This window comes from Heptranchias perlo, chromosome 21 (genome assembly GCF_035084215.1).
Source record: "Heptranchias perlo isolate sHepPer1 chromosome 21, sHepPer1.hap1, whole genome shotgun sequence".
NCBI classification, from domain to species: domain Eukaryota; kingdom Metazoa; phylum Chordata; class Chondrichthyes; order Hexanchiformes; family Hexanchidae; genus Heptranchias; species Heptranchias perlo.
Genome location: NC_090345.1, coordinates 18,317,428 through 18,343,459, shown reverse-complemented (window position 1 = coordinate 18,343,459; position 26,032 = coordinate 18,317,428). Strand labels below are relative to the sequence as shown.

The window sequence follows — 26,032 nt, the reverse complement described above, 5'->3', positions numbered from 1 at the left end:
ATTTTTTCACTCAAAGGGTGGTGAGTGTCTGGAACGAGCTGCCAGAGGCAGTAGTAGAGGCGGGTACAATTTTGTCTTTTAAAAAGCATTTGGACAGTTACATGGGTAAGATGGGTATAGAGGGATATAGGCCAAGTGCAGGCAATTGGGACTAGCTTAGTGGTATAAACTGGGCGACATGGACATGTTGGGCCGAAGGGCCTGTTTCCATGTTGTAAACTTCTATGATTCTATAAATAGGGATAATTATAAAATATACATTTGTTCTCAACGCTTCAAAATCTAAAAATTCTTTCCATTACATTTTTAAATGATAAAACCATATCTCAGAAGGGATATAAGGATAAATAACCTTGTAAAACCACTAAATGTATTCCAGCTATTCATATAATCAATTCAATTTTCCAGCTAAATATACCATGGGGTCAAAAATCCACTGGGTCTTGCATCTTGGAGCGAGTCCTGAGATACACTTGCCTGGGCCTCTGAACTTGTCAAGGTTTGCTGGGAGAGGGGGAGATCCCTTATTTTCCATGCCACTGCTGGCACTTGTGCCACTAAGTGTGCATCTAAGACACTGGCTTAGCTCCAGAGGCCACAACCTGCAGTGGAAGAGTGGCTGGCTGTTGTGAGGTGCTGGTGCTCCTCCCTGCCCCCAGAGAGAGAGCAGTGACCCCATTGGTCCTCCTTGTAACGGAGCCGTATTTAAGTATTTAAAAAAAACATTCCCTGGTTTTCTTCGGGGGTCCAGACGATGGCCTCACAACCACCAATTAGCAGCCTAGTATGCCTGGTCTTATCAGGCTTACTGCTACCAATGATGCCTCAGATCCCTGAGAGACTGGGGACACAGAAACCCCCGGTCTTGGGATTCCATGCCCTGCGTCCTCCTATGGCGCTGGCCTTGTAAAGGGCGGATGAAGGCTTCATCCCTTACAAGACCCCACAGAATCCTCATTGTAAGGTCGGGACTTCAGTATCTGGATCCCGACCTAATTTCAGGGAAACTACAGCCCCGCTTATGCCAGGGAGGCCGACATAAAATTCAGTCCATTCAGTGGAAAGTTTGCTGAATTGAATTTAAACTGACTGCATTTCATTTCTGTGATGCTCACACTCCAGCCTACCATAGCGCACTCCACAAAATTCAACCCAACATCCAAATGAAAAAACTTTACTGAATCCAGGCCACAGAGCAGACAGTCGCTCCTATCCACTGTGAAACTGAGGCTTCGCACTCAGCAAAGACTTCATTTATTTCCTTCTAAATTATTAAGTTCAATAACTTGCTGTGAAGCGTATAAACAAAGGCTTTTACTTTTTGCCAGGAAGTGATTTTTCTCCTTAAATATCTAAATAATCTTCTGTTTTTTGTGCACAGCGCTGGTATATCAACAATAACAATCTGCTGTGCTATGGAATCTCTAAAAGATGAATATGATGTGCAATAATGATGAAACATAAACAATTTGAATCTTCCATGATTGTCACCACTATGCACAAGGCAGTGGTGCACTTTCAGCATCGCCTCAACTCAAGCCTTGTACCAAAAGTAGTGCTTTACTTTCTGTACACAAGCATCTACATTTTTATCTGCCCTTCATGTTGCTGGTCCTGGGTGGCTGCAGCTTGTACCTGATGATGCTGCTTTGCTCCCGCAGTTGACTCTGTGCTGGCGACTGTAAAAGTGGGAATTCCTAGTTTAACGATAGATTAGGAATTCCCCAACCCAGCAGCACTGAGCCTGGTTCCCAAGCACAGCAGCAGTGTTAAGAACAAACTGCAGCCGGGATCAGCAGTAAGAAGCAGTAAGTCTTCGGGAGGAAGAGCGTCACTGTGAGCTGGAGGAGGAGGGGGAAGGGACTTAAAGGGGAGGGTGCCTCTGTGAATTGTTGGGCTGATTAAAGGGGGAATATAGCTCTGAGAAGGTAGAAAGCCTCCTCTCTGAAGGGGGAGGCAGAGGACCTTTGTGAAGGGTAAGGGAGGGGAGCGGACACAGCGACTGTTCAGGTAGCTTTTACAGTGTGTTGATATGCTGAATGATGAACCCAAATGTTATTTATTTTTCCTAATTTTTAAGATTAAAATGCATATGAAAAAGGGTTTTAAACTTAAACACAATGTACTATTCTTAATGTAAAAATTCAAAATTTTCCTGCAAAAGTGCCATTTGGAAGGAATGCATACAATTCTATCTTTGATGTCTTTGCCCCTGGTGTTCAGTTACATTTCCATTCCCATGTTCCCTACAGAGTATCAAACAAGAGGCAGTTCTGTAGTCTTGTTACCGCTGAGAAGTAGAATTCAATTGTCAGAAACCCATTTCACTAATAGGCTTAGACCATGTGAAGATGGAGTGTGGGAGGGGGAAGTGCCAGACAGTGTAAAAATCACATTGCTGGACCTTTCAGGCTGGCTGTGAGTTCACCTCTCCCATCATCAGGGTAGAACAGCAGCCTTACACCAGCACTGCTACCAGTGACCATTCACAATTGGCATAGGTGGATCCAAAGATGCTCAAGAGATGGTGGTGTTGCCTCTGGAGACATTGATGCAGCTTCGCTTATGCAGGCGTGAAGCCTGATGAGAAAATCATGAGGCGGGGGGGGGGGGGGCACCCCCCCATGCTGCACAGGCAGCATCAATCTACCCAACTGGAAAATTTGCCCTTGTATGAACTACGTACATTTCAGATGAAACTTGTCTGTGTAAGTGCAGGGCTGGAGACAGAAGCCTTTACACGTTATTTTTTAAGTTGTGGTGGTCTGTTTCAAGGGTGCATTTGATCAATGGCAGTTGGGGCTGGAAGGGCGTGTTCTGTATTCCATTTGATTCTAGTTGACAAGTTTTGGCTAAACGGGGTGGGGAGCTGGACGCTGTACAAGTCAATTTCTCCAATCTCTGGCAGTGTTGCGCCAGAGTCCATGGCAATCTAATAGAGATTTTCCCACTCACATACTGACCCATTTGAAATTTTGATTAAACCGTGAAGTTCAAAAACATCCAAATGCAAGTCCCCACGTTCGATACTGCAATTGTGCAATGTAAATATGGGCTTTAATGAGGTAGATTCTGTTGGGAATATATAGGGACAGTCTTGGGAGTAAAGTAGTTTTAGCTCAAACAAATCTGAATATTTCATCCATCTTCATATATCGTACCTAACAGGATTCTACTGTAATGTCAAACTCAGATTATAATCAGTATATTTGTTAAACTGACCAGCTTTCTTGTTTTACTAAATGCAGTAGATATCACATGCTACTACCTATCCAGTACAGTTCCGGACATTGCACAGTAAAGAGATGAGTAACTTCATCCATTCATAAATAATCAGCAGCAGCATTAATTCAAATTTGCTACAGTTACACCTTGGCCAATAAACTTTACAGTCTTCATGACATCATAAACCTTCTCCGTTTGCTACAATCTTATTAAGTGATGAAGTAAATCCCATCAAAATGCATCGCTGTGTCACCTGTATATCATCACCACTTAAGCTTTTCTTCCTCCTCAACTAAAAAAAAGTTTGTTCATTTTTCCAGAGAGAGTGCAGCTATAAACAATATCTTCAATTGTGTTTTGTCAAATGTGGCTTCAAATAATGTAGCACGCCTGACTCCAGTTGTTCTTAATTGTAAGAAATCATTATTGCACATCTCAATCAGTTATTTCCTGAGATAAATGAGGTTCAGAGGAGGGCCACAAGAATGATTCCCAGTTTAAAACACCTTAACTACCCAGATAGGCTTAAGAAGCTGGGTCTATGTACTTTAGAGAAGCGTAGACTCAGGACCGATTTGATTAAGGTCCACAGAATAATGAAGTGGCTAGATTGTGTACATGCTGACAAATTATTTCAATTTGATATGTTGATGAGAACCAGGGGTCATGCACATAAATTACACAAGTGAAGAAACAGGTTAGATATTAGGCGGTCCTTCTTTTCCCAGAGAATTGTAGACCTGTGGAACAGGCTGCTGGCTTGTGCAGTGAGTGCTGATTCACTGGATACCTTCAAGAGAGAGCTGGACTGGTTCCGGCCTCAGGTAAAGATCACATCATATAGGAGGTAAGCACCAATTAGTATAAATCCTGGTCAATATGATCTCCTGGATTAGTTTCGATTGTCTCAAGGGATTGGAGAGGAATTTTCCAGATTTTTTCCCTATAATTGGCTGTTGGTTTTTGATCTGATTTGTTGCCTTTCCCAGACTACCTAGGGGGTAGGGAGGTTCTTGGCCTGATGCATAAGGCAGCACAACTGTATGGGAAAGGCTAGATGGATCAGCTGGTCTTTTCCTGTCCAATGTTTTCATCTGTCCATATGTTTCACCGCAATGTGCTCTATCATGTTCTTAAATCAAAGAGTATGTGTATCCTCCTTTCCTCCATCATTGATCAACATGTTAGAAACCACTGTCCCCTGCTGATCTAGTTTAGTGACTCAGTTTAGTTGGACAGCTTTTACTCCACAAGATTGTTTTATCAGCTGGAGATGATCGTCAATCTGAGTAGCGCTTCCCACAAAATGGTCACAAGTAAGAACTTAATCACAAAGATAGAAATGCTGTCTCAATAATGTTTTCTGCCAGTGTTGCATTGTCTGAGGGAAATGGAGTGGTTTGAGGGTCATGTAAAACAAATTACATCAGAGCTTTGCCCATGAAGCAAATGTAAAAATACTGAGAAAGCAAATGACAGGAACGCTACATCTGCTTCCAAAACATTAGCCTAATAACAGATTACAAGCATGAGTTAATCTTCTTTGAATTTCTTTGGAGAAAATAGGGTGGAAAAAACACACTAGGCTGGTCAACTCAGAGTGCTATGGAAGCATTTACATCATTTGAAAAAAACTGTCAACTTTTCAGGTTGTTCAAAGACTTCTATTCACATGCAATACCTCTTATATTGTGTTCACATTCAATTTATCATTGCTCAGTGTTGGCCAAATTCAAATTAACTGAGGGGGTTTTAGTCTCCTAGAGCATCTTGAAGGTAACTAATTTAGAGTATTATAAAATTAAGCATTGAAGACTATGTCCTTCCCCAGACATTGCACTGGAAATAACTCTTGAGAATGAGTGAGCTGGTGGGTTTCTTTGAATGAATTACTTCACAATGTTCAGTTTTCTATGCATATTTAGGTAGGGACTAATGTCCCAATTAACATTTTTTTTTACTGGGCACTGATATCTCTCGAGGATAGGTTTTCTCTGCAAATGATGACTTTCCCTTCATGAACCATTCCATTTTGCTTGTAGCAGATTCCTGCTGTTTAGTACAAGGATGCAATGGAAAAATAAACTTGGTGCATACTCCAGCGGAATATGAATCGGGTGCAGATTTACACGTCTTCAGCAGAGACACTGAAATGCTCACAGAGCAGCTTTCTGACAATCAAGCTTTAAGAAGGAAATATGTCTAGCCGTTACAACACAACTTTTCTATGCATAAATCGCTCAAATTACCCAGATGTTCCTCTGCTTCCTACACCCTGCTGGAGATGGTTAGATTTGTCACAATATTATTGTAAATAACATGTCCAGCTTCTCTTGGCTTGTTGCATATTACTTAAGAATTTTAAAAATTCAAATACATTGCAAGGTTGAAAAATTTAAGCTTATTCAAGTGTGTGAGATTCTAAGTTCATAACCTTCCCAACGATTCACTTCTTCAGCCTTTTACCCATTTTGATTTCCAGCTGTGATGACAGTAGTCTCCACCACAGGAGTTTGAAACTTTTCCTGACCACAGCAAAAATCTGCCATCGTGTCCAACAAAGCAAATGTACTACTGAAACTGCACACTTGTACCAACTATTCATCACACTGAAGGATACATACTTCACAAAGTGAATATCTGTTTTTGAAAAAGGTAAATTTTGTGCTCATCATAGTGAGAGATTTTAGTCTGAGAATGGATCACTTTCCATTTCAGAAATTCAATTCGGCAAGGGCGCAAAATGAGCTGTAGCGGATCAGCTGTCTGTTACACACCTCACCCGATTTACCTTTCCATTGGCTTCATTGGAATGGAAAATCGGGCGGGGTGTATAACGGGCGGCCAATCCGCTACAGCCTGTTTACCCCCCCCAGTGTCACATCAAACACTTCCAGGTCAAGTATAACACGGTTGGATGCTGAGTAAAGCTTCCAACTGTGCTATACTCTACCCTCAATATGTCCCTCAGCTTCAATCTCAGCAGAGCACCCTCTACTGCACTAAAGTAGCATTTTGTCATTTCCTGCACCTTTCTGTGGCCTTTCTGAGTGAGTTTCTAACCTAGTGCTAATCGTCGCCAAATTGAGGCCACTTTCGTGCTGACTAGTCACTGGTTGAAACTGCCCAAACTCTTACAGCCAATAGACAAATGTTCTTTCATCGTATCAGTGTGGGTTGGAGTTGAACCCAGTTCAGTCCTGCTCTTGAGGTAAGCATCCTTTTGTAAGACAACACCACCCTCATCATCCTGAGCGGTTTAGGGTATGGAAGCACTCTCCTACACAGACCATTTCATGTGAAGGACACTAAGGGTAGGCATATTTACTGAATAATTGCTAGTCTCAGGAAAATTATAGGTATTTTTGTGTGCCATGGTCTTGCATCTAATTGGTTTGCAGCTGATAAGTGCTGTTAATCACCAGGAGAGGACCATAAAAACTAAATTCTCAAAAATCAAATCAGCAGATTCACTTTTAATTTCCTAAAATTAATTTAAATAGCTTACTTGAAAAAAAATGATTGAAACAGTTCAGGGACAATTCCAATTGATTTTGTTGTATGCCTGATTCTGGTCAGTAACACATACAAGTCGAATACATCACGGCTGTAACTTCTTACAATACCAATTCTAATTGTGAACTGTATGAAATCAAGACATTCAATTCATTGATACAGTGTTGGTTTGAAGTGTACCATGCCCCAAGACAAAATTCGTATCACTTCAGTCTAACCAGTTGCACTTTTGTGCTCCAAGGCACTTTTGATATTTTAACTTCTGCAGATACAAACAGTATTTGCAATCCTGTCAGAGACTGTTTACAATCAAAATGAGGCTGTGTGTAAAATTTATACACAATCCAACTGACTGATCATATTTCAAGACACTGAAATTATATTTGCAGGAAGCAATGCTGCAATAATTGCCTAAGGGTTCAATGAATCACATCTTACTCGAATCTCTGTATGTCTTTGAAGAATGAAGACCACAGTAGCTAAACATTGCATGGTATAACAGTGCTACCTTGTGGTATTCTCCTCATTTTATTTTATTTTTTCACATTAAGTTATTCATTCAGATGTAGCAAAAATAATAAAGTCACTTTAAGTAACATTAACATTGTAACATTGGTCTGATTTAGAAAGTACGGCCCTTGTGATTAAAACAGCCACAGTGAAGGGGATATTAAGTAAGGATGAGTAAAAAGGTTAGAATTAAGAATGCTCCCAAATGGAAGGCTAACTAATGCCACTGGCAACACTATGGGGCTCTTCTGAGAGCTCCCATATTATTGGCAGTTATTTTGTTTTCTGGTAGCCATTACAGGAAATTAAATATTGTATTAGATTTGTAAGAAAAACAGAAAACGCTGGAAATTCACACCACATTTCTCAGTATCTATTAAGAGAGAATATAAGTTAACATTTTGGGTGCAAACCCTTTGTCAGAACATAGATTGCAGCATTTTTTGTTTTCATTTGGGATTCTCAGCATGTGCGGTATTTGTCTTTTTATTCTATTGTATTAGATTTCTGATAGATCTCTATGACAAAATGTTATTATTTCACATCAATCATGGTTTTCTTAATTGATCTCTGGGCTGAACAATGACAACATGACTGTTTATGTCACCTGGTCCAGTGGGACAGTGGGCCACATTCTGGATAACTGACTGTTCAGACCAGAAGAATGGGTTACATTGTGGAATACAAGCTGTTCAATGGGCCACATGCTGGAATACAAAACTCTTCACAACAATGAGCAACATGAGGATCTCCACATTTCGTAATACAATGTCAAGATCGTACGACAGATCAAATATTTTTTTAAAAATCAAATTGTCCCATGAGACAGAGCTATAAACCGTTAGGACTGTTCATCAAACGTTCATCCTATTATTGAAGGAACACTACAGCATGTTTTGTACTTGAACTAAATTGTGAGTTCACAGCATCACAGCATTCGTGGAAAACATAATGGTCAATCCCATCAATCCATCCGGAGTCTTACGTGATGGCAATGATTTCAATGTAAAATATCAAGCCTACACCTGGTTCAAATTAAAGCTGAAGTAAGGCTTTGGTGTAATTGTAATTGAGAAACGGCTTCACTCTAATTATTAAAAGTCCTTGTTCATTAAGTTACAAAAGCATAGGGTTGAAAATCCACGGTGGCCATATCACGACATAATTGCCAGCTGCGCCCACCTGAAGCCCCTGCTGCTGACCCTGCCAAAGTTCTTAGGGTCATGGAGGCTCTTAATTACCATGGTAATGACAAGCATCAGTGCCACTAGGGGCGCATCTATGGTGCCCACCTGCTCCCAGAGGCAGCTTACTGCTGAACAAGTTAACAGTTCTGTGGGGGGGGGGGGGGGGGGGGAGGGGGGTGGGGAGGAGGTGCTGAGTCCCCCCATGATAAGAAGTTTGAAGTGTCGTCTGGTAAAGGGACTGAAATGTCTAAAATAATTTGCAGAATCATCAGCGATCCAGGCTATGATCCATTCCTGTATAGGCTGGGGATGCAGAAATTAATGGCCCCACCCATTCCTTGTTTGGAGCAGTCGGAGGCTCCACCCCCACAAAGCTGAGTAGGAATTCCCATGCAAGGCTGGGACATAGCCTATCCAGATCTCAGCCTAACCTTTGGCCTGTCCAGTGCACTCCTGCTGGAGTTACGACAGGAGTGCATTGGAAGGACTACAGATTTTTGGCCCCTATATAAACTACCTAATTCTGTCATTGCATTACCAGTTGCATGTATTGGGCTCAAGTTTAAAATAAATTTGGCAATGAAGGTTTTGTCATTAAAAATATATTGTATGAAGACTGGGTGCCAAAATGGGTTAGCACACTGACTGTTAACCTTTGGTTCCTGGATTCCAATTCAGCCCAAACTAAAGGGATGAAAGTGTTCCCTATCTATTGGCTCTAAGGGTTCCATGTGAAATGGCAGCTCTCAATCCAGAACCAATTGGGCATAGTCCCAAAACAGACCTATCCTTAATTCACTTCCAGCTCTATTCGCAATTCCTCAGATAATGAAGCAATCCATTCCCGCACGCAGCAAGACCTGGACAACATTCAGGCTTGGGCTGATAAGTGGCAAGTAACATTTGTGCCACACAAGTGCCAGGCAATGACCATCTTCAATAAGAGAGAACCTAATCACCTCCACTTGACATTCAATGGCATTACCATCACCAAAACCCCCACCATCAACATCTTGGGGTCACCACTGACCAGAACCTTAACTGGACCAGCCGCATAAATGCCGTAGCTTTTAGAGCAGGTTAGAGGCTGGGTATTCTGCAGCGAGTGACTCACTTCTTGACTCCCCGAAGTCCCTCCACCACCTACAAGGCACTAGTCAGGAGTGTGATGGAATACTTTCCACTTGCTTGGATGAGAGCAGCTCCAACAACACTCAAGAAGCTCGACACCATCCAGGCCAAAGCAGTTTGCTTGATCGGCAACCGATTTACCAGCTTAAACATCCATTCCCTACATCAGTAGGCATACCATGGCTACAGTGTGTACTATCTACAGGATGCACTGCATCAGATTGCCACGGCTTTTTCGGCAGCACCTTCTATATCCTTGACCTCCACCGCCTAGAAGGGCAGCAGATGCATGGGAACACCATCACCTCCAAGTCACACATCATCCTATTTTGGGCATATATCGCCGTTCCTTCATCATCGCTGGGTCAAAATACCAGAACTCACTACCTACCAGAATTGTGAGAGTACCTTTACCACATGGACTGCAGTGGTTCAGGAAGAAGGGCCACCACCACCTTCTCAGGGGCAACTAGGGGTGGCAATAAATGCCCGTCTTGCCAGCAATGCCCATATCCCAAGAATGAATATCCCAAGAAGATTTCTTCCCTATGCCTTTCTAGGAAAATTGTAAACATTTTCTAAAATTGAATTTAAAAAAGGATAAAAAGTTACATGGCAAATTATGACTGAACATACATTGGAAGGTTCTGTCTGCTACAACAGAAGCAGAGAATATGGGTGACTTCACATTGTAGGCTACTGCCAGCAGTTCCAGGAATTGCTATTACTCATGGGGCTTCCATCAGTGACAATAGTTCTTTAACATTATTGACTATTTCTGCTATGGTCAGTGCGATTCTACATTCATTCTGGTTATTTTGAATGTTCCAGCAGGTTTTATGCTGGAATGGGAACAGTAAGCTGATTAAAGCCTTATTCAGCTTTGGGACCTACAAGTGCAGTATTAAAACACACCAGAATATTCATTATGACCTTTAGTGGGTTGTGAAGTAACTGCTAAGGTCCAGTAACTGACTTGCTCTTATTATTCAGACTTTTTAATACACCAATGTCTGCTCGGTCATCATTTATTTATACGAAGTCAATGGAAAAGAAGATCGAGGGCAGTGTAAGACAGGCTGCTGATTCACTATGAGCACGTTTCATGCAACAGGCAAAGACCAATTTCACCTCCAGTGTTTTTTATTCCTTTTTTAACTTTCTTATTTGAGCCACACTGAGAGAAAGCAAACTCATCCTGTTGAAACAGAACAGAGGATAGTAGCATACTGTGGTTTTGTATCTGTCTTTGCCATGTTTTGCTTCCCTATGTCAGGCAAACGATCATCAAAAATACCTTTCACAGCCAAATATCTCAAGGCACTTCACACAATCAATTACTTTTTGAGGTTCACTGACTTGGTATGTTGGTTACTGACATCCCACAAACAGCCATAAGATCAATGACCAGTCAGTCTGCTTTAGAAACTGCCCTGCAGCATAAATGGACAGTTTCACCAGCAGATGACTTGGTTCCAGTGCTCAGTTCTGCTTTCAATGCAGCTGTGCACTGTAAACCAGGTATGAAAAACAAGACTGCCGTGATTAAATAATCTATTTATTAATTGGTTTTAATACCTTCTATGTAGATTATATTGTAGGTGTTTCATAAATCAAATGGATTGATCATTTACTAGCTGTTTTAAACAGTGTTGAATAGTTTAGATGGTACATCATGCCTGATATACTTCAAAAAGCCAAGGGAAAAATAACACAACAGGCAGTAACAGTTTCACCACAAAGCTGTCATGAATAAACAACATAATACTTTTTTGATATAGCGTCATGTTTTCAGTCATCATTTCAGTGGCCAAACACTTTGCTCATAAAGACAGTGCTCCTTTGAATATATAAATAAAATACCTCAGATTTAATATAACAGAATATATAATTTGACTGCATTCAATTGGGATTTATGTAAGGAATGTGTCTTTACAGGAAAGATGACAGCCTGTCAGTTCACCCAATCCCTTAAGAGGCAAATAGTCCAGATGTACGTACCTCCAAGACCTTTCCAGTGATGAATTTGTCACAGTCTTCACATTTCACACCAAAGAGACTTTGATAATCCTTTTCACAATAGGGAGCACCATCCCTATCAGAGGTTTGTGGGTAAAAGGAAGAAAAATGGAATAAGAGCAATATAGTAAATAAACGTAATGGATTATAAATAAAAACTGAAGTCTCTGCTCATTTCAATTTATATCAGTATTAGATTTAGTACCAGATACACAAGATTAGCATTGATCTCTCAAAGATCATGACCATCAATCTTAACAAGACATACATTTACAAATATTCCATGCAGGTTATTGACGTAAATGTTAAAAAGTAAAGCTAATGTCAATTGCAATTTTACTCAATGAACTTTTTAAACAATCAATTAAAGCAATTTAATTCCTTAAATTGTTTCACAAGATCACAAGATAAATATGGATAAGGGAATCCATTGGGCCATATTAACTCAGCTGTGTCTCAAATGATTCCAAGGTTTCTGCTTCCACTACCTCACCTGGAGGTCCACTCCAGGTATTGACTGCTCTTTGAATGAAGAGCAACCCTCTGACATCAGTCCTAAAATTTACCTTTGACAAGTGATTTAAGGAAGAGTACTGTATAATACTGTCTTTTCCATTTTTATATCTAATTTTAGAGCAACATTCCCAACACTGGCTCCCCTTCAATGCCCAAATAATGCTATTGTTAGTAGTGCTAGTGTCATATGGCATCAAATTTCATAATAGAATGAAGAAAGTTAGCCATTGGATTCTGTGCATCGCAACATAGAGAGTAGAATTAGTACTTACTTGCTGATGTACTCCCCAGTAAGGACATTCTCACAGGCCTTACATTTGAAACACCCCAGGTGCCACTGTCTCTCGAGAGCCAGTAAAGCCTGTCCATTTTTAATATCTCTGCCACAGCCTGCACAATCTGAAAACAGAAAAGAACCATTTTGAGAATGGCACTTTGAATGGCAAAATGTGATCTTCATGCAGAAGGCTAGACTGCATTTTAAAGTATCTTACATAATCACCAAAGTTTCTATACAAGTGACCTAAGGATCTGAGTGATGAAGAATCGAAAATGTGAATAAAATAGAAGAGTGTACAGATAAAAATGAAATTAAGCAGCAAACATTACTCACATTGAGGGTAAGTGATTTATAATTAATTTAAATGCTCTCCAATGTCTCAGTGAGTTCATTCAGTGAATGGCTGAGCAATACAGACTAGTAGGGTCTCATTTCAGCCAGGCTGCCAGGAAAGTTCCTACAATTCAGTACCTCTTGGTTAGGAAGGGGTGAATTGGCCAGGGTTCCAACCCCTGATTCTTATCCAGTAATCTCTGGTGGAAGTGGACATTGGCTGAGGACATGATCAGGTTTGGTTGATGCCACCCAAGAAAATTTTCCAATATCAAGGCTCAGTCATAAATAATGATATAGTTGCTCACACACTCTTTAATTTGTCAATTAAACAGATGAATGGTGTAGGTGCAACAGGGACATCATTTACCCCATTATTAACCCCCATGCTGTGAAAATGGAAAATATACATGGATATATGAGAGAATGAGACAGAAAATATTCATTTGAATATATATGATAGCAGCTGTGACTTTGAGTGCCTGTAAATGTATGTAAGAGCCAATGTATGAGCACCAATATGAGTACCTGCACGTATAAGCGTGTACTTAAGTACAAGCATCCATGTTTGCGAGTGTGTCTGTGCATGTGAGTGTGTCTATATAGATGGAAGTGCAATCAAATCTCAGCAGTGTGTCTGTTTGGAGTAAGCAAGCAAGCAGGCAGAGCCAAACAACAGATGTCTTTCAAGATCGCTTTCAAATTTCTGAAGGCTGGAGGAGTCAACTTCCATCGGAGATTTAGGGATTTGTCTCTGGAGTTGCTATATAAATGTCTTGGTACTAATGTATTACTTTTAAAAAGATAGTCATGCCAACAGACACAGCTACTAGATTATCAATTGACCTTTAGTGGGTACTACAAAATCACTACAAATCTAATGTCTTGTTTAGACTGGATTGGATTAGTGTTTTCATTGAGCAGCAATGGATTCACTCGAACATTGTCTTACAAAACTGATTGCACATTGAGTGATTAAAGAACGAGTGTTAAGGGAGAGTGTAGCAATCCTGCTGTCTATTCTAGCTCCAGTAAGACAGAACTCATTCACTGGAAGACATTTAATCACACCTTGACAATTTTGTTCCTTTTTTCCTATTTTTAACCTTTTTTTCCTCAGTACTCTGCTAAATATACAGCTTCGCTCCCATAATTAACACATACTGTTGATGTCTGAATTCTGCACCACAGTGATGAAATATCAAGGAGTTTTGCAATCAAGATTGAAGGCAGACATCGGCTCAGAAGAGGGAGGTCAGCCTGTATTCCCACTTGATTGTCATTCATCGACTCAGCTGGAAAGTGCAGGTATGTGGATGAAGGGGAAGACAGGACTAGGCTTAGATGCCGCGAGAGTAGAAAAGTCTACTGACACTCAGGGAGCCCAATTTCCTCCTCAGTTATGCTGGTGAGCGCAACTTGGACTGACAGGGTAGGAATCAACTGCAGAGCACTAGGCAAATTTAAAATTTCATCCTTTCAATAAATGTTTATGATTCTTCAACCAGCACTGCCAGATCTCTGTCTGCGACGCAGCTAGCCTGAGCCTATTTTAATCCCCCCTTCCCCACCTGAGGTGGGTCTTCCATCAGCACCACAAATGGCCCCATTGCCAGCCCTAATTATTTAAATTACCCTGACTCCAGGAGATCGGCTGGCAAGGGACGGGAGAGGTCACATCCTGCCGAAGATGCACTGACTTTGTGGTGAAAACGGAAATCAGCCCCTGAGTATCTCGGCTCATGCGAAGAATGGCTATTTGGGTGATGTACCTGAGGGTTGCCTACGATCATGAAGCTGTACTGCAACATGAGTACAGCTACTTTCCTGGGTGGGCTCTGTTTGAGGCACACGGAACGCAGTGCACCACAAGCGTGTTGTACCCCAGGAAGCAATGTGGTGCCTGGATTCCCGAGTGGCCCTCATTTACATGGAGCGGGCAGACTCTGTGCAATCGTGCAGGTGCACAAATGGAGTGGACAACCCAGGTGACAGGAAGTTTGGGCGCATCTCGGGGCTTAAAGGGCTGAGGCTGATAAAAGGGATTTGGAGCAAGAGGAGGCAACTGTGAGGAACTGATGCAGAAGGATTGTTATTGACTGGCCTTGAGGTTCTTGCAAACAGTCATTGTTTGGGCTGCTCCTGCAAGGCAGAATAACATCCTTACACAAGAGGAGCAGAGAGCCCCTCAGCACAGGATGAGGGTGCCACCCCCCCTCAGTTGTGAAACTCAAGGAAACCGTACTCCATGGGCCAGCTTTTAAGAGAAGGATGCTTTCTGAGAATTACATGTTGTTGGAGACATTGGTTGATTTTCCCAGAAGCTTCCAACAAATGGAAGCTAATATGGAAGAGTCCAGCAGTTGCATGGGTATGGTCCTGAGGGTTGGCTTACAGAACCTGCAGACATGCTTGAATAGAGTAGAAATTCCAAAACCATCTGCAGTGCTGCTCCCCACCAGAAATGCCGCGATGACAGCTCGAACACCTGCCATCCAGATCTTGGGCTGCACTATCGGGGATGGTTACTGGTGAGCTTGCCCAAATAAGACGTGAGATGGGTGCAAGGTCTGTGATGTCATTGAAGTCATCGTGTCTGTGCAACCACAGATCAGAGAGGACGATGAGATGGGGGCTCCTAGTAGGGTTGAGATGGAAGTGACCATGGCAAATGCTGCTTCCACAGGAGAGCAGTACTTCCACACTACTACTTCATCCATCCAGCCCCATTCCCATGAGGCAGTACCTGCAGCAGCAGAGAGCTCACAGCCTGGAGCAGGACTATCTGGTGTTCATACTCAATGGGAGCGAGGAGCGCCTCATTGCAAGCACCGTATTCTGAAGACACAGCTTAGCCCCCTTTCCTGGTCTCCTGTTAGTGGGAATTCACTTAGAAGAAGCACTAGGATAGGTAACCGAGCATCCAGAACACTCCAATTGAAAAAGTGATTAGAGGGAGGCACCGTAGTGATAAACAGTAGACAGTTACGTAAATGCCATTTTGTAATAAGTCAATTGGAACTCAGTCACTCTTCTATTGATGCTTTTTTTATTGTAGATGAATGGAAAAAACAAGTGTGGTTGTGTACACTGAAGGTTTATGAATAAGAGGAGAGGTGCAGCTTTGACTGTGAGGATTGTCTTTGGGTTGATGGTGGGATGGAGATATACTTTTGGGAGCAGTTTGTCGCCGATCTCCACCCAGTGCAAGAGCAGGAAATTTGAATACACAGGCCTGTGACACTCATTTGCATACAATTTACTCTGCTGCACCCACTTCAGATACAACCCCCGAAAAAGCCATACAGGAAATTCAGCTATCGTGCTATTCAGGCACAAATTGGAGGCGAAAGACTTGCACGCATTTTTCCTACGCATAGTGCCTGCCTTTCAGGCGTCATTTGCTTGCTAATCCCAGGAAAATTGCCCCTAGTGTTTTTGGGAGGGAAGATGGGGAGAAAATTGGAAAAAAACTGAAGGGATTTGGTGAACCATTTTCTGGGTTTTGTCATGATTTACCAATACGCTGTACCACGGAGTGGAGTTGTGTATTGATTCTCTACCCAGCGAGTTCCTAAACTTATCTGGGTCCTCAGAGAAGTGCCAAGTGAAAGTTAAGTGCTTTCCAATAAGGAGGAAAATAAACTGGTGGGAAGTCACCCTTTGTCTTTGCTTCCAATGAGGCACAAAGTGCAAGTGGATGATATCTGGCTTCATAGTAGAAGACAAAAAAACATACTAATGGGGAACCAAGCGTCTAATGAGAGGGAGGAACTTAAAGTAATTAAGATTAGTAAAGAAAAAGTTTTAGAAAAATTAATAGGACTAAAAGCTGACAAATCCTCTGGACCTGATGGCCTACATCCTAGGGTTTGAAAAGAGGTGGCTGCAGGGATAGTGGGTGCATTGGTTGTGATCTTCTGGAATTCCCTAGATTCTGGAACGATCCTTGTGGATTGGAAGGTAGCAAATGTAACCCCGTTATTCAAGAAAGGAAGGAGAGAGAAAATAGGGAACTATAGGCCATTTAGCCTAACATCAGTAGTAGGGAAAATGCTAGAATCTATTATTAAAGACATAGCACCAGGGCACTTAGAAAATCTAAATATGATTAGGCAGAGTCAACACGGTTTTATGAAAGGGAAATAGTGTTTGACAAATTTATTAGAGTTTTTTGAGGGTGTAACCACCAGGGTAGATAAGGGGAACCAGTGGATGTAGTATATTTGGATTTTCAAAAGGTATTAGATAAGGTGCCACACAAGAGGTTGTTACACAAGATTAGGGCTCATGGGATTGGGGGTAATATATTAGCATGGATTAAGGATTGGTTAACGGACAGAAAACAGAGAGTGGGAATAAATGGGTCATTTTCGGGTTGGCAGGTTGTAACTAGTGGAGTGCCGCAGGGATCGGTGCTTGGGCCTCAGCTATTTACAATCTATATCAATGACTTAGATGAAAGGACTGAGTGTAATATATCCAAGATTGCTGATGACACAAAGCTAGGTGGGAAAGTAAGCTGTGAGGAGGATGCAAAAAGTCTGCAAAGGGTTATCGACAGCTTAAGTGAGTGGGTAAGAAGGTGGCAGATGGAGTATAATGTGGGGAAATATGAGGTTATTCACCTTGGTAGAAAAATAGAAAAATGGATTATTTTTTAAATGGAGAGAAATTATTAAATGTTAGTGTTCAGGGGGATTTGGTTGTCCTTGTACACGAAATACAAAGATAACATGCAGGTACAGCAAGCAATTAGGAAGGCAAATGGGATGTTGGCCTTTATTGCAAGGAGGTTGGAGTACAAGAGTAAGGAAGTCTTGCTGCAACTGTACAGGGCTTTGGTGAGACCACACCTGGATTAATGTGTTCATTTTTGGTCTCCTTACCTAAGGAAGGAAATACTTGCCTTAGAGTGCAACGAAGGTTCATTAGATTGATTCCTGGGATGAGAGGGTTGTCTTATGAGGAAAGATTGAGTAGAATGGGCCAATACTCTCTGGAGTTTAGAAGAATGAGAGGTGATCTCATTGAAACATATAAGTCTCTGAGAGGGCTTGACAGGGTATATGCTGAAAGGCTGTTTCTCCTGGCTGGAGAGTCTAGAACTAGGGCACCTAGTTTCAGGATAAGAGGTCGACCTTTAGGACTGAGATGAGGAGGAATTTCTTCACTCAGAGGATTATCAATATTTGGAATTCTCTACCCCAGAGACTGTGGATGCTCAGTCGTTGAGTATATTCATGCGTGAGATCAATAGATTTTTGGACTCAAGGGAATCAAGGGATATGGGAATCGGGCAAGAAGGTGAAGCTGAGGTTGAAGATCAGCCATGATCTTAGTGAATGGCAGTGCAGGCTCGAGGGGCCGTATGGCCTACTCCTGCTCCTATTTCTTATGTTCTTATGGCAATAGTGTAAATCACCAGGACGGACTTAAAGGAGGTGAAACAAATAACCAAGAGTAAATAAATCTGAGTAGCGTCCTAATCAATTGAATCTTAAACAATGCCTAATTTTTTTGTATTTTGATGAAATAATCATTTGCCTTTTTTGAGCAGAATTATATGTCAATAAAGGACACGGACAATTACATTTCTAGTTTCACCTATTGCTTCATCAAGTTAACTGCTTTGAAGTAGAGTTCAACTATATTGCCAAACATACCAGCTACATTGAACGTGCTGCAGAATTCAGGAAATAGCTGCCTGGGTTAGTGACATGGCATCTTAATAGCACCTTTCAAATAAAAATGTGTTATTATTGTACATTAGCAATTGTCTGAAGTCTATATACAGCTCATGAGATCCTTAAAGACCAATTGGCTTTGTTCACCACAGTAACATTTATGAATGCAGTACAAAAAGGGAGAGCATATAGCATGACTTAACTGTACTTTCTCAACAAATTTGGATAGACCAATAAATAAATGAACTCCAATGATGATACACCTGCATCAATAATTTGAAACCAGGCCTTTTTCTACCACAATTCTGTTGTTGCAATCTTGCTCAAATCATAACCATTTATGAAGCCCGTCAACTTTAATGAAACCAAAAACTGCTAAGCTTTGGTAATCTGACAAGTTTTAAAACTTACTAGCTTATATTGTTCCAGGGTGCTACTGGTCTTGAACTGGTATTAGATGGTACTAACTTTTATTGTATTTTATTTAGGTATTGGATTTTAGCAATTCAACACCAACATTATCCCATGGTGACCTAGCCTTTCTATGGAACAATAGATATGATAATTATCGTACATCTACTAGAAAAATATTTTTAAAAATTGTAATATTTTCTTTCCACATCCTTACAGGTATGACTGACTTCATCTGATTAAACCAAATGTAACACGAAGATATTGTAAGCAATGGATTCAAGTCATTTATTAGCTGCAAATAATTGGATTTATACTTTGCTGCCATCCATTATTTTCCAATTGAATCTGCTTAGCTATTTACTGATTTCCTCCATTGGGTGTAATCAATAACAGCAGCATCTTGCACTTACCTGGCGCCTTTAAGATAGAAACATGTCCTAAGGTGCTTCTAAGAAGTGTAATTAGATAAAAGTGGATGTTGGGCCGAAGGAGGAGATTAGGAGGGCTGATGAATCGGCACTACACAATTTAAAGCTCTATTTTGACAATTGCTGTAGTTACTTCCAGAAACTAGAACCATCCTTTTAATTCTCCTAATTTAATGCTTAACTCAATTTCTTCTCAGTAGGCGAGCTATTTTGGCTGTTTCCCAGTCTCAGTTACAAACAGCACATTATTGCTCACTGAACTATAATTAGTGAATTATTGGGCTTATCCTTTACAGTGCCTCACATTGCCTTAGAAAGACAACTAAATAAACGTAACGTTTATCTGTCAAACTCAAAACAACAGGTCTATGACTGGTCATTTTAATGTCTGTGCCAAAGTTATTTAATAAATGTAGATGAATTTGGACCATAGAGACCATAGTGCAGATTACTTTGATAAGAAGCGTTTCATTGTAACACTGAGTATCCAAGCCATATGTTGGCGTAACGGTGAAATGAATTCCAGATGAACACAACTGTCTTCACCGCATGAGTGGTAATCTGGCAGAGCAGATTGCTGATTCATTACAGAACACGCCCAATTTTCATCCCATTGATTGGAATGGGTTGAAACTTAGGTAGGTTCGATAACGGTAATTTGCCCCACTGTCTCAGCCCTTTCCAAGTTGGTTACAGAATTACTCCCATAGCCTTAGTCCTGTGGAAACAGGCAATTGGACAGATCCCTTTTAATCAGTTTCAAATGAACAAAAGCAACTTTTGGAAAAACAAAGCACAGTAAGAAAGTATCGGAGCAAAGTGAGGCATGACCTTTCTGAAATGCCACATGCCTCTATAATCACAATATGATACATCTCGGGAGGCAGACTTGTTTTAACATTCAGCTAATGCAGTATTGTGCACGAGAATTCAAAAAGGTCAAAGGCATAAATTAAATTGACAAGAAAAAATTCCAAAAATGCTAGCGGATAATTTCTGCATCTGATAGGCTAACCTAGTTTCTATTATAACTAGCAACCCATATCAGATGAAATTAGCTGAATTGTATCGGCTCAATCATATTTAGATTCTGCTGCCACCTGGAATCAGATGTATACTGGAGAGTGACACATGCTCCAAAGTAAACTACTGCAGGAGGTGAGGATTGGGAATTGAGTAAGTGCAGGCTGATTTTAAAGTTTTTCATTTCACACTAAAATCAGAATAAACAGGTAATTTTCCACATTTCTGCACCTGATGTAGAGCATCGCAAGCTGAGTGCGTACACTGGAACATTGGGAACAGGGGAATATTGGTATTGGTGTAGGGTGTGCCTGTTACGTAGTCCATCAGATATTCCATTTATTTAAATTAATGGACGGAAAATGGGATGGACTGTGTAATGGGGGCAATATCCTCCACACCCAATTTTTCAATATGCGCTTTCAGCATGCAATACTCTGTGCAAAATCAGAAAATGATCTTAAAGGGTACTGTTCAAGCTGTGCCTTTTTATTTTGAAACACAGCACTGCTGAAATGGGCTATTTACAAGCACATAACTGTGCTAAAAAGCTGTAGACAATATATCGGGCAGCTCACAAACAAGCTATTTATTATTAAATTCATTACAGAAAAACTGTGCCAGGAAGCTCTCCCTATGGCCTAGCGGATAACCTTAGCACCTGGTGCAGTGCTGAGCCATACAGACCTCGAAGGTCCCAGGTTCAAGCCCTGGACTCTGCTGGCTTAGCTGATCTCAGCAAGGTGGGATTGGGAACAACAAAATTGGCCAAAGTTCCCCTGGGCCACGGCAAGGAAGAAATCAGAAGGGTTCCCATTACTGATCAATAGTCAATGACCTGTGCTGTAAAATGTGTGCGTGTGGATATTGGGCGATTAAAGAACGAGGATGTGTTGCCCTCTATGGTCATATAGTCTGTTCAAACTCACTGTTAAGACTTATCCATTAAAAAATGGCCACTTGGGTGGAATGCTGGAGGAATGCCAGCACCTGTGGAATTGTACCCCGGCATGGGTCAGCGCTTCAGGAGAAGAGGGGAAATAACTGGGATCTAAAATCATCTGCAACTTCATTATATAACCACATTACACTGTGCAGTAAGCAACATAGAAAATGGAAAATGTCAGCCTGTGATAATAATTTGCCACACCATCCGCAAACGAGGAGAAACAATCAGAGATCAAGAGTCAACCTAGGCCATGGGCAGTCACCTCAGAGTTCGGTAGCACAGGAAGAATTTGGGGAGCAGGACATCTGCCTGCCCTCTGGTCAGCAAATGGAAGGCATGAGGGGCCTACAAGAGGAGGAAATTATTTTTAAATGGAGAAACGATAGATAATTTAATTAATTTTCCAGTGGCATTGTTCGTTAGGAGATATTTTTGAGGAACACCTGTGTACAATGTTAACAACCCCATTGACCTCTGCACTTTGCCTCTTGGTTCTGGCTCTGTTGAGTGGCAGGGCCCCATGGTCAAATAACAGAGGTCAGTAACCTTCCTGAAATTAGAAACTGAATAACGTCCACAATTTTCCATATAATGTCTACTTTCAGTCCATTTGTTCTTCTGCGTCAAACAGATTCAGTTCACAGCCGAAAGAGCCTCCTTTATAGCAAACTAGTTCTGAAAATTGAACACTAGATGGCAGTCATGAATTATGATAATAAGAGTTATTCTCCACTTACAGGTCTGAATTTTTAAGAATTTGCTGAAAGTAACCAATCACAACTGTTACTGGACTTTAAATAGGCAGAATTGGAGGCTGGCCAGTTCCTCAAATTGTCCAGAACAGCTTATGGTGTATACTCTGCTGCAGTGCCAACATCTACATCTTGGGCTTTAGTTCTTACTCTAATTTCAAGGATTAGTTGCTGGTCTGTTTAATAAGACGACAATATCATCCCATTACCAAGCATGGTATTGAACAGTCTTCTATATCTGTTATTCAAGGTATTTTCCCTGGTATTAATGCTTTAACCATAATCCAAAGAGAGAATAAAAAGTGTTTGTACAGCCACAAAAGGTTACAAATGACAAGAACAGAAACCATAAATAACCAGAGAGAGAGAGAGAGAGAGAAACACAGTCTTGAAGACAAAGATCGAGGAAGCTCAGCCCAGGAGATCGAAGAGTGAAGGACAAGTATAGCCCATAGGATTGGGGATAGTGAACAGTGCGGCTAAGAGAATCAGAGTGAGCACAGCCGAAAGGATCTGACTGAATGATAGCAAAGCACAGCCCAAGGGAGCAGTGAGAGAGAGGACAAAGCCCAGCCCAAAGAATCAGAGAAAGAGGGCAAAGCACAGGCCAAAGGATTAAGGACATAGGAGCAGGACGGCCTGGATAATTGGACAAAGAAGGAGAACAGCCCACTGCTTAAAGGAGAGAAGGAAAAGCAGTCTAGAGGATCAGGGCTATAAGGAGAAGAGCAATCTGAAGGAAGGGAGGGGAAAAAGGTGAAAGCCTTAAGCACCTGGATGGAAAATGGAGAGAGAACTACCTGGAAGAATCGAGGATGGGAAGATAAGCGCAAGGAACATGAACAGACAGAAATGATGTGGAGATGCCGGTGATGGACTGGGGTTGACAATTGTAAACAATTTTACAACACCAAGTTATAGTCCAACAAATTTATTTTAAATTCCACAAGCTTTCGGAGGCTTCCTCCTTCCTCAGGTGATTTCCACGCCGTTCACCTGAGGAAGACAGAAATGAGCAAGGGGATGGAGAGAAAAGCACATCCCAAAAGATTGGGGTAAGAATAAAAAGTAACAATCTGGGGATATTGATGATGCATTGAGAAGCCCATAAAAGATTTGGGGAAGCACGCAGAATGATCAGTGTTGGAGGAAGAAACACACTTATTATTTGCAAGCTGGTGAACTTGATTTCCAGCCTGCTAAAGCAAGATAATAACTCATCCCAGACATTTCTGAGTGGGATTTTCCATTCTTGTAATCACCAATAGCATTTCATGAAATTATATCTTAATCCCACTGTTTATTAAAATAATTTATTGACATAGTGTGAATTTTACACCATTCATCTAAGGATAACAAGAATCTTATTTTTATAACCATTGTGCAAATTAACAAAAGAATCTCTTTTCACAGCTGTTAACTTAATAAACAGCTGCAAAACAATACAATACAAACAATACAATCAAATGGGTGGTCTTTGCCTGCTTATTACACAGTATTCTCTAACAAAAAATGATTGATAAGTTTGAATACATCCGAGTATGCATTAAATATTAATTTTCATAAATTATGCATGCATAGTGGTGGTGTTGCTTCCTTCTCTTTTACAGAGAATGGTGATGCATTTGGACTAAATTTCCTTTTCATTTGCAGGGTAGTATTCTGGGATCAAGAGTGCATCTTGCATGATCTTCATAAAGCGAGGCCCATTAAAATTTACCTCTGCACTCAGACTACACCATACAGCTCCACCGCTTGTCATGGCTGCAGCCAAACCTGTAAATGTTTGATGTGCCGCACTCCACAAATCGCTCTCATCTTTGGAGCTGAGGAAACAGCTCGTCCAACAACAGCTTGTGCTGGAATGTTAGAAAGCCTGTTGCCAGATTGTTCAACCGCCACATCAAAAGGAAAACATTCCCATGTACCATCACTCGTAAGTGATTGTATGCCTATCATTTTTCCCCTACCACTGATGTCATGACTTTTCTATTTTAAAGCAGTTCCTCTCCAGGAGCTGGCATTTCAATCGCGCACTTTTTATTCCATTTGTTTGTTTGGCAAACTGCCTCTATTCTGAAAAAAATGTTTCCAAGTATTTATTTCGTGTCTTGATTATATAAGAATGAAATACGCCTGTATTAAAACAATGAAGTCAGAATGACTCCAAAGAGCATTTCAGGTTGATAGAACCAGTAACACAATTAGCTTCAGTGCCCCTCAGCTAGGGAGTGGTGAAAAGAAATCAGCCAGGGTTTATGCTCTTCATTGGTTGCTGGTGTGTGTCTATCTCTGTATTTTAGGGAGCAGAGGACATATTGGCTGAGAAATTAGTTTCATGCCAGTTTCCAGTGGGAAGCGGGCAATGCGCCCAGAATGGGCACTCAAAGACTTCAGCTCAAGGCTCGCTCCAAATTAGGCCTCAGGCCTCATTTCTATAAAACCGATGAGCTGCGGACGTGCCAACGGAGCCTTCACAAAATCGACTGGCTTGGAGGCTGAGCTGGCCCGCAGGTAGGTCCTGGCGGCAGGGGGGGGGGGGGGGGGTGGGTGAGGGTGCAATGGAAGCAAATGGGAGTGTGGTGATCCCGGGCCTGTTGTGAAGTCAGGAGAAGCACTCCAGCTGCTCGTGGCTCCACATTAAGCTAAGTAAAAGAACATGACTTACCTTTTCGTCAGTGGCCTCCAGCAGTCCCTTTAATGCTGCTGATTAGGCCGCAGTAGACCCGGAAAAACTGACTAGCATATTCAAGGGCCTGATGCCTGTTTCAGGCAGGCACCCTGGACACTCAGAGATCATCGGCTTCCAATTTGGCAGCGATGCACTTCCAGGTTGGGGGTGCGGGGGGGGGGGGAGGAAATCGGGCATGGGATACCGCTGCAAGAAAGTGACATGTGGGTGGGATTAGTGGGGATGACTAACACCACTGTCCCTCCTCCGTTAAAAATAGGAGGCAATCCCACCGTGTGATGTTTGCTAAATATTGCTAATAAAACAAGTAATAGTATGGATGCAAAGCAATGTCTACTTATTTTTAAATGTTTAGTGCATGCACATTGTATTGTACAATGAACTGCGGGGTGTACAGTAAATCTGTGCACCCAAGAAATGGGTTACAGCTAAGCACACAGGATACAGCTTGTGCAGCCCGCACAATACTTCTGCCTTCAGTGTCTGTAGTATAAAAACAGAACTGTGAGTGAGTGGGGGAGGAGACAGGGTTAGTTATTTAATCCTCCTAAGTGCAGCATTTGTTCTAATTATGATAATGTTGCACTCCAACCAGTGTCTTAAAAAACAATCTGTGAATCTATCGAAATATTCATGTCATAAATTCTCATGTATGGATGCATTTTACCTAAATGGCATCTGTCCAAACCTCATTATTTCACATTTAGTGTGCCTAGACAGATCAGTCTAAGTGCAGCACCAGATTCCCTATACACCATGCATGAGTGCACTAAAAGATATAGAGTGCCTTCTTCTGCTCAATTCAAATCACATGACATGGGGTGGGGGGTGGACAAGCCTTCCTTTTATCATGTAAAGTACAACGTGTGGTGGACTTCACAGTTTAAGAGTTTATAGTTATTTTGACCTGTTTGATTAATGCTTAAAGGTACAACAACACACCATAAACTTGTTAGCCAAGCTTGGTTTACAAATATGGAATGAAAATTGTGCCAGCAATTTAATTTGTGCTACTGTATAAAAGCAGCATCACAGAAAATGAAAGGCAATTCAGAGATGCAACCAAATCACTTGCCTATGATGTAGGGTTGCCAACTTTGATTGGACGTGTTCCTGAAGGTTTCATCACATGACCAGCCTTTTTCCCATCTCCAATATTTTTATAATTAAGTGTTCAAAGAAAATGAAAAAACACACCATTTCCTTCTAATGCCACTATGATCTTTCTCCCAGGTTGCTTCCAGCAATGAGATTAAACTTTAATTTCTAGAGACTCCAGGACAATCCTGAAGGTTTGGCAGCCCCACTGTGATGTGATTGTGATGTACCAATGTTGAAAATGAAAGTGGATTTTTCTAGGTATCTTCCCC

The 26,032-nt window shown here is 41.3% G+C and overlaps 1 protein-coding gene across 10 annotated transcripts in view; it reads right to left on the bottom strand.

Moving 5' to 3' along the window:
* ablim1b (actin binding LIM protein 1b) overlaps positions 1-26,032 on the bottom strand; it is a 350,583-nt gene that overhangs the window by 101,806 nt on the left and 222,745 nt on the right. For all 10 annotated transcript variants that reach the window (XM_068002162.1, XM_068002165.1, XM_068002167.1 and 7 more), the window contains 2 exons: positions 12,377-12,503; positions 11,571-11,664 (listed from right to left, as the gene is read on the bottom strand). In XM_068002162.1, coding sequence (XP_067858263.1) covers positions 11,571-11,664; positions 12,377-12,503 — 221 coding nt within the window. The remainder of the gene's footprint in view (positions 1-11,570; positions 11,665-12,376; positions 12,504-26,032) is intronic.